The sequence below is a fragment of the Lupinus angustifolius genome, chromosome LG07 (genome assembly GCF_001865875.1).
Source record: "Lupinus angustifolius cultivar Tanjil chromosome LG07, LupAngTanjil_v1.0, whole genome shotgun sequence".
Classification (NCBI taxonomy): Eukaryota; Viridiplantae; Streptophyta; class Magnoliopsida; order Fabales; family Fabaceae; genus Lupinus; species Lupinus angustifolius.
This window is the reverse complement of record NC_032015.1, coordinates 16993701-17008419: the sequence shown is the minus strand read 5'-3', so window position 1 is coordinate 17008419 and position 14719 is coordinate 16993701. Positions and strand designations below refer to the sequence as shown.

At 34.1% G+C, this 14719-nt stretch overlaps 2 protein-coding genes across 3 annotated transcripts in view; one reads left to right on the top strand and one right to left on the bottom strand.

The window, feature by feature from the left end:
- The window catches only part of LOC109352971 (serine/threonine-protein phosphatase 7 long form homolog), a 1182-nt gene extending 936 nt beyond the window's left edge, over positions 1–246 (top strand). Inside the window, exon 2 of the mRNA XM_019595158.1 lies at positions 137–246. Coding sequence (XP_019450703.1) covers positions 137–246 — 110 coding nt within the window. The remainder of the gene's footprint in view (positions 1–136) is intronic.
- On the bottom strand, positions 6861–14512 carry LOC109352501 (ultraviolet-B receptor UVR8). 2 transcript variants are annotated; one of them, XM_019594507.1, is made up of 7 exons: positions 13882–14512; positions 12334–12473; positions 11493–11687; positions 11244–11372; positions 10994–11149; positions 7403–7619; positions 6861–7318 (listed from the first exon to the last, which is right to left on the bottom strand). In XM_019594507.1, the coding sequence occupies exons 1-6, from the start codon at positions 14460–14462 to the stop codon at positions 7426–7428; spliced, it is 1395 nt and encodes a 464-aa protein (XP_019450052.1). In that variant the 5' UTR covers positions 14463–14512; the 3' UTR covers positions 6861–7318; positions 7403–7425. The 2 variants fall into 2 exon arrangements, with proteins under 2 accessions (XP_019450052.1, XP_019450051.1); XM_019594506.1 differs by having other exon boundaries at positions 6861–7619.

Sequence of the window (14719 nt, the reverse complement as noted above, 5' to 3'; positions counted from 1 at the left end):
ATACGCGTTGATCAGGTATATTTATATTTCTATATTTTATTTAAGTTTGTATATTTTAATATAGAAATAATAACCCAAACTTTCATTCTGTTTATATATTTATTTTTGAATATTTATTATATTAAATTTTTACCAGTTTCGGTGGACGCCATATTCCCAACTACCTTTCTTGCCAAACATCTCGGGGAGAAGCCGATCACGTGTGCCACTAATCTGTTTCGCAATTGTGGAATGAGACCCTACTGATCGGGTTCTAAGGAAATTTGGTTTTGGTCAACCAATTCCACAAGATCCAGTGAACTGTGAAAAACTTCATAAAGTTGACTTACGTGACAAAACTGATTGTAACTGGCCACATAAGCATCGCCGCTGGATTCAAATATGGAATAATGGGGACAATTATATCGTGGAGGGAAGACCAGCAAATACAAAACCTTTGAACCACTACTCTGAGTATATGCAGTGGTATTTAAGAAGAACTAGAAGATATATATCTAGAGATGGAGCACACTCTGATGCAATGGTAAAAAAAATTATAAATTACACTTTCTTTGTAATTATATTATTTAATTCTAATTTTCTTTAATTTTTCAGTACACTTTTGCAAAAAGAATTTGTGACCAGAGTCGTCCTCCAGCTTTACTTATTAATCCCACACAATCTTTGTGTGAAGTCTTCTCATCGAGACGTGAAATGATGGGAGCATTGGCTGAACTATACCCCAATGCATACTCTACCCACATTGATGGTGCTCCTCCTACTCATCATTATAATATACCGGAAACTGACTCTCCATAACAAACTTCAGTGGATAGTCATTATCAATGACATACTTCATCAGTTACTCCTCAACAACAACAACAACAACAACAACAATAATATGGGTTTGCAAATTATGATTCCCCGTACAATTATTTCTCATCAAGTTCTCAAAACCCAATACCAACAATGTTTGCTACTAGTTCAACTACACCATTCTCGACATATGATCCTCAACAATATTATCGTCCTACTATGCCGTCTACAAATATTTTTGGTATACAACATACTGATGATGAGGTTGTCGTTGAAGATGTTGATGAAGATGAAGATGATTCAGATGAGGAGGAGCCACAATTGGTGACACGTGGAAGAGCAAGAATCTCGCAGCGGAATGAACAACAATTAAGAGTTCAACCGCCAAGAGAAGGAGAAAACCACCTCCATGTGGCACTTCATCACACAAACGTCATTAAACTTTTATGGGATTAATAAATTCAAGTGTAATATATTTTTGTCTTAATTACTATTGTTTGAACAAAGTATTGATGGTTTGTGTCTTATTAGAGTTACATTTTTAAAATATTTTAAACAAATAAATATTACATAACACTAACTTAAAAAAATATATTCAAAAAACTCCTCCCCCATTGCCGAGTTAGGGGAGGAGATTGAAAAAAAAATATGTTTTGAAAAACTCCTCCCCCATTGCCGATTTAGGGGGAGGATAATTAAAAAAAATAAAATTAATGAACCCCCCCATTGCCGATTTAGGGGGAGGAGAATAAAAAAAAAATAATGGAAATCGGCAACCCTGTTGCCGATTTAGGAGAGAACTACACTATATTCGTAATATTTTAAAAAGGTGCACAAGACCGTAATTTTTCGGTCAAGGTGCACCAACAGAGTAAATTTTCCTACTGGAAGAGATAATGACACATTGTACTTAAGAAATATAAACAATTCAAATTTTAAATTATTTTTTATTGTGATATTTTTCTCTAAAAACAACAAATGAATCTAGGCCTCACATTCCAATACTGGATTGTCCAGTACTAAAGAGGATTTAACTCGTAGTGAATTTGGATCATCTCCAGTACTCGAAGAGATAATGACACATGGCACTTAAAAATTTAAATGGAACATATTTTAAATTATTTTTAATTAAATTATTTTTGTTAAAACATCAAATGAATCTGAGTCTTACATTCCAGTACTGGATTGTCCAATAGTGGAGAGGATCCCAACTTGTAGTGAATTTGGATCCTCTCTAGTACTTGAAAAGAAAATGACACATGACACATAAGAAATTTAAACGATTCATATTTTAAATTATTTTTTTTAAAATATCAAATGAATATGGGTCTCACATTCCAATATTGGACTATCCAATAGTGGAGAGAATTCCAACTTTTAGTGAATGTGGATCCTCTCGAGTACTGGAAGAGATAATGACACATGACACATAAGAAATTTAAACAGTTCAGATTTTAAATTATTTTGTATTAAAATATTTTTTTTGAAATAGCAAATGAATTGGGGCATCACATTTCAGTACTAGACTGTCTAGTATTAAAGAAGATCTCACTCGTAGTGATTCTGGATCCACTCATGTATTGGAAGAGATAATGACACATGACACTTAAGAAATTTAAAAGTTCAAATTTTAAATTATTTTTTATTACAATATTTTTTTAAAACAAAAATGAAGTTGAGCCTCACATTCCAGTACTGGACTGTCCAGTACTGGAGAGGATCCCAACTTGTAGTGAATCTAGATCCTCTCCAGTATTAGAAGAGATAATGACACATAACACTTAAGAAATTTAAATGGTTCATATTTTAAATTATTTTTAATTAAAATATTTTTTAAAACATCAAATGAATCTGTGCTTGACATTCTAGTACTGAACTATCTAGTATTGGAGAAGATCCCAACTTGTAGTGAATCTCGATCCTCTCCAGTATTGGAAGAGATAATGACACATGACACTTATAAATTGTAAACGGTTCAGATTTTAAATTATTTTTTATTAAAATATTTTTTAAGCAACAAATGAATTTGGACTTCATATTCTAGTAGTGGATTATCTAGTATTGGGGGATCTCAACTCGTACTAGATCTAGATCCTACCCGGTACTGGAAGAGATAAGGAGACATGACACTTAAGAAATTTTAACGGTTCAGATTTTAAATTATTTTTGATTAAAATATTTTTTTAAAACAACAAATGAATTTGGACATCACATTTCAGTACTTGATTGTCTAGTACCGGAAAGTATCTCAACTTGTAGTAAATCTAGATCCTCGCTAGTACGGGAAGAGATAATGACACATGACACTTAAGAAATATAAACAATTTAGATTTGAAATTATTTTTTATTATAATAGTTTTTAAAACAATAAATAAATTTGGGCCTCACATTTCAGTACTGGACTGTCGAGTACTAGAGAGTCCAACTCGTAATGAATCTGGATCATCTCTAGTACTGGAAGAGATAATGACACATGACACTTAAGGAATTTAAACACTTCAGATTTTAAATTATTTTTGACTGAAATATTTTTAAATCAACAAATGAATCTGGGCCTCACATTCCAGTACTGGAGAGGTTCCCAACTCGTAATGAATCTGAATCCTCTTAAGTACTGAAAGAAATAATGACACAAAATACTTAAGAAATTTAAACGGTTTAGATTTTAAAATATTTTTGATTAAATTTTTTTTTTTTAAAACAATAAATAAATATGAGGCTCACGTTTCAATATTAGACTATCCAATAATGGAGAAGATCTAACCGGTAGTAAATCTGGATCATATCCAAGAGGGTCCAATACTTGAATAGATATACATAACTACTCTCATGTTATCAGAGTTGCTTTTAGTGGCTGTATGGACCACGAAGTTGATATCTATCACGGCGAGGAGCAACGCCGCGATGGCGGTGATGCGGCAGCGACAAGGGATTCATATCTGTGGGTGAGTGACTTATCTTCCTTTTTATTTATTTTCTCTACTTTTCTTCATTCCTTCTTCCTATTCATCCTTCTTAGTTCTTCATCGGCATTTCTCAATTTCGATGGCTAGGCAACTCGCATTTCTACTCACCGTTCTCATACTCATCCTCATCCTCATCCTCGCCACGATGCTCTCCTCCGCCGAGGCACCCCTCCCATCTCCCCCACCCTTTAAAGTTACCTATCCCCTGCCTGTTAAGGCTACCTGCCCCATGCTGATGGCTCACTAAAGCACACCTCCCCACCTTCGCAGATCCCTCCAGAGCCGGACACAACCTGACTCTCGACATTGCTAGACATGGCATGCTTTATATTATCCTTTATGGATGTAGCATTTTTGCTCACGATAATATGTGGCATTTGTAAGATACTATTGCAAAGACGCTAGCCACCTTTGCCATGTTGATTATTATGTTTTATGTTTTGTTGTAGAACTTAAAGTTTTTATTTCAATCATCCTTTGTTGTTGCTTATGGGCAGCATTTGTGTTATAAGGCTTTTTAGAGTCATATGTTTTCCATCTTTTGTTGCTTATGGGCGGCATTTGTGTTATAAGGCTTTTTAGAGCACCCACAATGGTAACAAAAAAACCGTTCGTAGTGAAATAATCACGTTTTTCGTCCAAGTTCACCATTAGAGAGAAGTCGTTCTTGTTCTTATTTCGCAACAATAAGCTAAATAAACGTTGTTGTTAAAGTTGTGAGTCAACATTAAAAAGTGGGAAAAAATTGTTACAAGAGAAATATAAATACAGGGTAAGTTTGTGGGTTTCATTTAAGAAAATAAATATAGTTGCATCATTAGAAGTGATTTTGGCTTAAGTTGTTTAAATTATTAGAAAACATAAACAAATATAAAATAATCAATTAGGTTCATTTAAGAACGAAAAATGTGTTGCACCATTATGAATACTCTTAGAGTCATATATTTTCGGTCCTTTGTTGCTTATGGGTGGCAGTTGTGTTTTAAGGCTTTTTAGAGCCGTATGTATTTCAATTAAAAATTATTAGTGATATAAACATGTTTCTTAGTCTATATCTAACATCTTAATATTTTACGAAACATGTTGCTTATCGGTTGTTTGTTGAATGCAACTATGTTTTTTAGTTCTATATTGGCATTTGTTTACTTCTTAAAACCTTTTCATTGACATTAATTTCTAGTTTGCAACTTGATGCATTGATTAAAGTATGTTTTTAACTTCTCAATGTGTCATGCTTCAAGCTAATGTCTATTGAGTGTAAAATCTATACACTGATTGTATAAAGATTTATACACATGCATATTATCATTCACCTTCATTTGTATTACTTTTTTAAAAGTCAACAATAATTAAACATCAATGGTGGATGATACAATGACAATGCATACATCTTTTTCTCATCTCTATTTTAGCTTCTATGTTTTATTTTATATTAAGAGATTGTAGCAAAAGTTAACATTTAGCAACATGAATTTGTGTACTCCTGGAGGCTTGTTTATGGATAACAAGTCCTTTATACAAGTTTTGTTGGACCAGAATGCGATCGGGTAGTCTCCAACCACTATAGAGTTTCATTATTATTAGGGTATGGGAAGAGGGGAGAGCCACAAATGAGACACCACATCTTGAACCAAAACCTTAAGGCATTAGTTCTATTGGTCTTTCCTACTTATAAACTCTTTCACTCTTCTCCGTATATCTAATGTGTCACTTGAATAAATCCAACAAGTGTTACTCCAGTTAGTACCCTTATTTCCCAGGACCCATTTCTATATTCTGGTGCTTGTGTTTGGAGAAACTGAAAAAATAAATATATAGTTTTGTAGTTGAATGTTATAATCATATTGTTTGCAGAGGCAATATGGAGAATAATGAAAGTGAAAAACTTGAAAATAAAGACATTTATCTTGATCAAGTAGTGAATAGCAGAGATGAAGCTTATAATTTATAACAAACACATGCTTTCAAGATAGGTTTTAGTGTAAGAAAATGGATTATGATAATGATAAAAATATCATACGCTTGAAGGAATTTTTTGCTCTAAAAGAGGGTATAAAAGCAATGAACTTCAAGGTGGAGTGACTTAAGAAGGGATATACATTGCTGATGTAAAAGTTTTTTATATTATCAATTAATCATATCATTTATATGTTAAAGGTTTTTTATATTATCAATTAATCATGTCATTTATATGTTAAATGTTAGTAATCATTGACTTTGAAGTTATAGTTATGCAAATGAATTGTAGTTTAACAATGTAGAAGACTTTACAATTTCAGTGCATACTTATTGAACTCTACTTTTTATGTTTCTTCTTATGTTATTATTTTCCTTTTTCCAATTCAAAAATAACTTTCCCTCTACTTGCAGGAAGTTAAAGATAAGAAAATAGCAGAACTTGCTATGCAGTTAAAGCATCAAGATCAACTTGTGCTGCTTATTGAGAAAAACTATTCAGCTTCATAAAAATTGTTGAGGGGTCGACAAAAATCCAAGTCATTGTAGAAAATATAAAGAGAGCTGAGTCAAAAATGCAAAAATGTTCACAGAACAAAAAGCCTCAGTAATCTGCTTGAATACTTGTTGCATCTCCAACGCTAGTAACAGAAATTGTTATCTCACAAATTGTACCACTTCATGTGTCATGAAATTGGTTGAAAAAAATATATTTTAAGTTAAAAGTTTAAGAGTAAATACCAATTTTAATCCCTCATTTTTCGACTTTACTAGTTTAGTTCTTCAAAAAAGAAAAGACCTAAAAGGTCCCTAAAAATTTCAAATATGGTCAATAATCCTTTTTAACATGTTTTATAACAATTGGAATGGACTAATTTGACTAACATTTAAAATTTTTGGAGACTATTTTAAGTCTTTTCTTTTTTGAAGAACTAAACTGATAAGGTCGAAAAATATAAGGGACTAAAATAAATATTTACTAAAAGTTTAATTATTAGGTATTTTCTCACCAACTACATTACAGCTCATGACACATTGTGGGATAAAAGATGGCTATCGTAATAGAGACATGAGAATATAAAAATCTTGGGTAATATATTTTGGAAACATGTTTAAGTACAATCATACATGGAAGTAGGGACCTTAGGGAATAACCAGGATAGTGCACTAAAAGAACTAAACTTATAACCCAACAAATGGTATATTCTATAAGTCATAGGCACAGCAATTCAAATAATTTTTATTCTTCTAATATCACCTTCTTCAACAATTTAACAAATGCAAGTGAGGACCCTAAAATGCAAGTTGGTCTTCATCTGGCACCAATTACAACAATATAAATTGTTAAAAAGTTTTGCCTAAGATGGTTTTTCTATAACAATAACCTTCAGTTCAAAGCATTGATTCTACCATGCTATCAGCATTAACCACAATGTTCAAAAAAGGATGGAATTGTTCTAAACCTTGATCATTCGGTACTTCAAAAGTTCAAACAAATGTGAACTGGTACATCAAATTCTAGATGAAAACGAAACCTCGGCCGGAAAACTGATGATGGGATCTGGATCCATGGAAACAATCATCTGTAATTACCATATATTCATGATATGACATCCTACTCCACACAAAGAAAAGCTTTTTTTAGCATTCACCTATGAAATTTACCTTCTTTAAGACCCACATGAAATTTTCATGTCAAAAGACATAATCAACAACTTTCCCTCAAAGTTAAACACATGCCATGTGATGCACCATTTGCAACTGCTAAAACCTTGTGAGGTCCCAATCCATCATCTTCCATCAAGAAGTTAACTTCGACGGGGCTTGATTGCGCTGCTGGTAACCCGGGAACTCCCAATTGAGAATCAGTAGCATTTCCCCACACGTACAACTTTCCTGTATCTGTTCAGAACACAAAAGAGGTTGTTTAATTATGGACAACTATATGATTAAAAAATTGTGACACACAAACATATTATGAAAAGATAAATAAGCAATTCCGGAGTGAACTTTTTTATCAAACAGTCTGATACAGAAGTAACAAGATAACCTCAGCCTGACAATCTGACTCAACCTTTCTAGTTTCTGGACTGATAATCATATCACTGAAAATAGCAAATTGGAGTTTTGGATTTTGCAGTTTAGTTATTTTAAGTTGCAGATTTGCTGCATTACAGGATCATGATGAACTTGATAAACCCAACCAATATGGTTTACAAATCTTAACTGAGATTCCTAGTCGATGCTGAGCTGCATTACTAGATCATGTAAAACTAAGAATAATAGCTCAACATTACATTCAAAAGTTAATCTTTTTGCCTCTAACCTTTGCAGGAATGTTTCACAAGTAACTGAAACACAGATATAGTGCAGTGAGAACAGACAGGTTAGTTTCGGTCTTAACGCTTGTTATGAACAGGACATAGAGTGCTGGCAAACTCGAAACCAGTTTAACATGTATAAAATAGAACCACTTATACTAGTCCATATAATAATGAACTAGTGAAGATTTTAACATAGTTTGGCTCAAAAGTAGTTCAAATCTGCTTAAAATCATTCTTTGTTTTTTCTCTGTCCCTAATTTGCAGGTTTCTTACTACTTTGAAATGGATTGTAGTAATTATAGCTCTGCCAATGAATCTCAATGTTTAATCCTGACAATATGTTTCTTTTAATGCAAGTGCCAAATGGTGAAAACATAAAATGTTCACGAAGCAAACACATCTTGAACCAGCACCTTAATTTTCAAGAATCTAGAGAATCTTCACTTTCATGTGAAATTATTTCTGGTGGAGGGGATTTCATTGTTGGCAACGATGATTTACAAAATATTCATGTAGATGAACTTGTCATCAAGTAAAATGCAGAACAGTCACAATGCTAGATATGCCTTGATATTGGAAGTCTATATCACCTATGATGATAATTGCAATTATTGAACCTTTCCCTGAACTTTCTGATGATATCATACAATTACTGATATCTACCTAAACACCTTACAATTGCAAAGTAGCTGTTTAGAGATGTAATAAAGTCATTCATCTGTTTTCTTCACCAAACACATTTAGATGTAAATAGTTTGTCAAACAACATGGTTTATAATATGACATCATAACATCATATGATCCATGAAATCAACCCCACCTAGTGGGAAAAGACTCGGTTGTTGTTGCCTAACCCATAGGGTGGCAAAATTATACACGGTCCATCCAAATCTAAGAAAATTAAATCCATCTATTAGAGCTAATGGATATAATCCAATGGATAACTTTGGTAATGAATGGATTTGAATCCATTCATTATATTCAACGGATATCCATGGATATATCCATTTGGATGGATATCCAATTCATCCAAAAAAACAAACATTCAAAAATGATGTTCTTTGATTCTCAACTATCACTTTCCTATCGTGTTTCTTCTCACTCTCACTTTGATTTTTTTATTAAATTGAGATCAATTATAGGACATGTGGAAGTGGTTAACATTAAAAGTTTACAGTACATAAGATATATAAATATAGAGTTATGCTATATCCTCCTAATACATCTCCTACTAATCCTCCTACCCACAAGAAAGTGACATGCGTCACTTGTAAACCAACCATTAATAAATAAAGTATCTCCTTGTGACATATGTCATCTTCTTGTGGATAGGAAGATTAGTGGCAGGATGTAGTAGGAGGATTTATCATTTTCAATAAATATATATCACAAACTTTACACGTAGAACCTTAAACGTCACATACTTGTAGAATATTGCAAAAAACTAATTTTTTAAAAGTAAAAAAAATACATTTTTAAAAAAGTTAAAAAAACACTTCTAGAAAAATTAAAATGATTTTTAAAAAGTAATTTTCTTAAAAATGTGATTTTAATTTTTTTATTGAAATAGTGGTTTTTAAAAGAATGTTTTTTCTTCAAAAGTGTTTTTAGTTTCAATTGAAAAAATCTAATAGATTGGATATTCATCCATCCAAATCCATGAAAATGGAGTCTTGGATGGATTGGAATCCATCTATTAAGTTTGGATATGGATATTGAATAATATAAAATGTGATTTATATGGATTGGTGGATGACTTTCCATCCATCTATTAGGATCAAAACCCATCCATATCCATTCATTTGCCACCCATACTAACGAGCTTAAGCTCTGGAGAGTGGTACTTCATTACATGGCATAAGAACATATCCCAATCGTGAAGTTGGGCCACATGACTAATCTTGCAACTTCAAGCTCTGGATGCCGAACTGTGGTGAGGCGGGTGAGCTAAAACCCCACATCGGTTGGGTAATGTGCAAAGTATCCCTTATGATAACTTGGGCAATCCTACCCTTTTAGGGTTGACCCATGCCGTAGATTCAACAAAGTTTTATGTTGTCTACTATCAATAAGGGCAGTCGAGTGCACGAGGCTCACACCTAGCAGGAATTGGACAAGGTAGATGAACGCAGTCTTACCCTTGCAAGTGAAGACTGTTTCCGAGATTTGAACCTCTGACCTCCGGGTCACAAGGGAAGTCAAGACTCATCGAGAGTTGAATTTGGCTTAATCTGTTCTCAATTCCAAAATGATATCATAAACAATGGTTTGGATAGAGCAATTACTTTGGCGACGATTGTCGGTAATCTCACCGTTCGTACTTACTAGGAGAAAAGAAAAAAGTGTGATAAGACTATTGATGGCTTACTCCACTCGAGGGGTAGAATCTTTTGGTGTGGTATCCTTGTGTGTGTATACAAACTTGAGAGGGGAATTATTGGGGATTCAAGTGAGTTCCAACCTCCAAGTGTATATGTGGGTGAAAAGTCTGATATTGGAAATTAATTAACAAAATGACAAGTTCATAGGTGGGTGGATCCATGAACCTACTACCTTAGGTTTTTGGGTTAAGACTTGATGTTCAACCCAAAGTCTATTGTTTCAAATCTCATGGTGAAACAATGCAAAGTAGCGACCTCTAAAAAAGCTAGCGGCTTACCATGTTACAGAGCTACCAGTACAGAAACAATAGAGTTATTAATCACTCTGCAAAATTATCTCTAGTATTAAATGTAATTGACTAGAAACTATATAACCGTTTGAATCACAATAATTGAAGTTATCCATAGATATAGCATGTAGCCTACATTGACATGCAATTTTGGAGCAACATATAAATATGACCAACCAGTGAATTAAACCCAAGACATTAAAGGGTGAAGGATAAAATTATTTATGTATTGATTAAAAAACTATCTATCTAGTACGACATGCCAGGTAACATTGTCTTACCGGTCAAAGCTGTTGATGAAGAACCCCCACAGGAAATATATACAATATGCTCATGAGCTAAGGCCTCAACTACTTTAGGTATCTTCTGGTTATTGATAGATCCATGACCCAACTGACCTTGTCCACCATGGCCCCATGAAAGCACTTTACCATCATCTAATATAAATCCAAGATTAAAGCAGTTAAAGTAATATAATCCATTGGGTTCCGGATGAAATTGAACTGCTAGCTTCATTTCACATCAACTTACCAGTTAATGCAAGGGAGTGATATCCCCCACTTGCTACTTGAATGATTCGAACATTCTCAAGGCTGGGTATTGGTTTTGGTTTCCAACCACCAATCTTATCACCTCTCCCAAGTTCATAATTAGAATTGGCTGATAAGATAAGACTAGCACATTGTCAAATTTCAAAAACTAAAAGCACATAAGCAATTTGTGCTAGTCTAAGATAGAAAATGTAAAAAAAGAAAATCATATGAAGGAGGTAACAATTACCTCCCCAGTTCCACAGTTGTCCATCTTTTGTCAATGCCATTGTGAAAAATCCCCCACAAGAAACGGCAGCGACAGGTAAAGGTAGTTCTTTTACTTTGCAAGGGATACTAAGTCCACCAGCATGATCTGGGCCCCGACCAGGACCTAGACCCAATCGACCATCTCCTTCATCCCGACCCCAGATATAAAGCTCTCCTTCATCCATTACAAAGCTGCCATTAGTTTCATATAGAATATACCAGTTCACATGATACATAGTTCATATTAATACTACTAGTCATCCATTCCTACAAAGAAGCTCAAATCTGTCATTCATATAAGATATATTTATGTCATCAGTACTGTGCATATCATTACAATAAAAAGAAAAAATAATTACTCAACAAATTGCCAGTGGTAGTTAATATGATGAATAAAATAAGCACAAAGTACAACATAAAAAAGAAATCTATATCCGCAATCATGAATTAAAATCTATTAGACTTGTGCATGACTTTCAATTCATCAATCAGTCTGATTCTAAGGGTATAATGAAAGTGCATCTTAGAAATTTATCATTCTTAAAGGATCAGTATGTAAGAAATTAAGTGTTTTAGAGGTACGTAGTTTTTGGATGATATCTTATCTTCCTCCTTTGCACTTTCATTGATTTTTTTTTTCTCTTTCAAAGAGCACAAAAAATATGGTTTGAAAACGTGGGAAAGTAAAATAGGTATATGACAAAACACAACTGAAGTGACGAGCCAGGTTTGAAATTCAATAACTATATTTTTCGACAATTCACCGTTCTAGACTTAGTTTTAAACAAGCATGAAATAAAAGTTCAAGGCATCAAATGAACCTGATTCTGTGACTGCTGCAGTATGTGCTCCACTTGTAGCAATATGTTTGATAATTCCTTCCCAGGAGCCTTTTACCAACCTTGGAAATAGTTCTCTATGATAAACTGAATGTCCTAGAGCACCAAAACCACCATAACCCCTGCAAACTTCATTTTCAATCCATATAATTTGTTATTCAGAAAAGAGAAAGCTTGAATACATGAGTCAACCACATGAAACTTTAAATATTAAATATTCAAAATAAAAAATATGCATCACATTTTAGATTATGCTAGTCTCATAGTAGGGCATGTTCGATACTATCTCGAGTAATTTCTTGGTACAAATATGGTCCTGAGCTTTACTCAACAGGTGGGTTGACATTATAGTAGCCAAGCATGACATACAAAAAATATCTAACCCTATATAACTACTTATGTTGCTATTGTTGTATATAATTACTCATGTGCAGGAGATAAGCGATATCGCATACAACATATATTACAAGTAAAATAACTCTGGTACAAAACAATTATTTCCAACTCATTACCATTTTCTGATATAGCCATTAGTCATAAAAATCCAGCATATTTCTAACTATATTCACTTCTAATACTCTTAGAACACTGGCAATGGTTTTCCTATCCCATTGGATAAAATTCAAAATCATAATAAATACACAAATGGATGTTCAGATTGACATATTTATTAGCAAAAGAGCAACACAGAGACATTCACATACATAAAAGCCATTCTTTTAATATTACAACAGCGATAACCACGGCTTATACTTCTAACTTGGTCGGCTACATGAATCAATTAATATCATTTGGCTCGACCAAAAATGCTCAATTCCCAGTTCAAACAATGTATTAGAATAGCTGAGCCTAGCTCTACCACAATACATAACTCATAGGGAGAGGATTGCTATAAATGGTTCTCTACTCATCTATTCAACAATGTGGAACTTCAACACTTTAAGACAAATGGACTGGAGTGTGAAGCTTGGAGAACTGGACCTCAACGAGAAACCCAACATCGAGATAGGTTTTGATACTAGAATAAAAGAGCCTAACTCCATTTAACACAATGTTTTCTTAAAAACCATAAGCCACCAAAATCCATCATATTCTTTTTCTATAAGCAAAGTTCTTTTTTTTAGCATGGAGGGAAGCATGTAGCTTCCCGGATTTAAATCCATGAACTCACACTATCAATTGAACTAACTATTAGGGTCCACTTGCGAATTGAGTTTTGGAGGGGAAGTAAGCAAAAAAGAAGGCAGAGTCATCACACAAGTGTATTTCATGACTCTGAAGCCTTTCATTTCTCTTTGTTCCCCTCCAAAACTCAACTCGCAAACGGACCCTTATGGACCGAAATCCATCATATTCTGACTATAATCACATCTACTTCCATTAAAACAAGAGTAACAGCTTTTTCTATAATAAAAAGTCAAGTTACATTGTATGCATAAACATTTTCAACCAAAAATACAACAACACTAAAACATAATGTTAGAAACCAAAAAGGGCATTGAAATAAGGCATAGTTGAAGCAATTCTGACCATGTAAAAACTTCTCCGGCCGAGGTTAACACAACTGAATGCAAACCACCGAGAGCAACAGAACGAACATCTTCAAAATGAGGATTAAAAGTCGGAACAAACAACGAATCCTCATGCCCAAAACCAAGTCTTCCACCATCACCTTTACCCCAAATCCAAAGTAACCCATCAACAATCACCGAAGAATGAAAAAGCCCACATGAAATACCAATTTCCACTATCTTCTTCTCATTCTTCTTCTTCATCATTGTTGACATTCCGAGTTTTCCTGGGGTTTCAGAGAGGGAAAAGGAAGATTTTGGAACGATGAGATTGGCAACGGGAGAAGGGTACATGCGTATTTCTTCGATGCCGCCGCCGAGTTGGCCGGAGGCGCCTCTGCCCCAAGAGAAGAGCTGGAGGGTTACGGTGTCGGGTTGATCGGTGGGGTTGGTGGTTGTAGTGTTGTTGGTGGAGGGGTAGAGGAGTGGGATTTTTGAGGTGGAGGAGGAGAAAGGAGCGGTGGTGGTGGTGGTGGTTGTGGCGGCGGAGGAAGATAAGCGATGGGTGAGAGTAACAATGCGGTGGCGGAGAGTTGCCATGACGTGTGGTACTTTGGAGTAGAGGTTAGATTCTGTGTACACTACCTTGGCTTGCTCTAATTGATTTTTTTTTATAATGAATTATAATTTAAAATTGATTCTAATATAGATATGGTAAAATGGGTCGTCCAACCCATCTACCTAATGCTTGTAAATGTCTACGTAAATTTAAGTGGATGTGGTTATATCCATATTGTTTTAATGAACAAAACTCAATGTCATACCCATTTTAGAATGGGCCAACGAGCATGTAGACA

Bases quoted from the DNA above. Each gene is read 5' to 3' on its own strand.
- LOC109352501 (XM_019594506.1), bottom strand. From the start codon at position 14,462: ATGGCAACTCTCCGCCACCGCATTGTTACTCTCACCCATCGCTTATCT. The intron at 12,474-13,881 runs GTCAGAATTGCT...TGAAGTTTGCAG, and splicing joins GCCGGAGAAGTTTTTACATG to GGGTTATGGTGGTTTTGGTG. The intron at 11,150-11,243 runs GTAAGTTGATGT...GATTTATATTAG, and splicing joins TCACTCCCTTGCATTAACTG to ATGATGGTAAAGTGCTTTCA.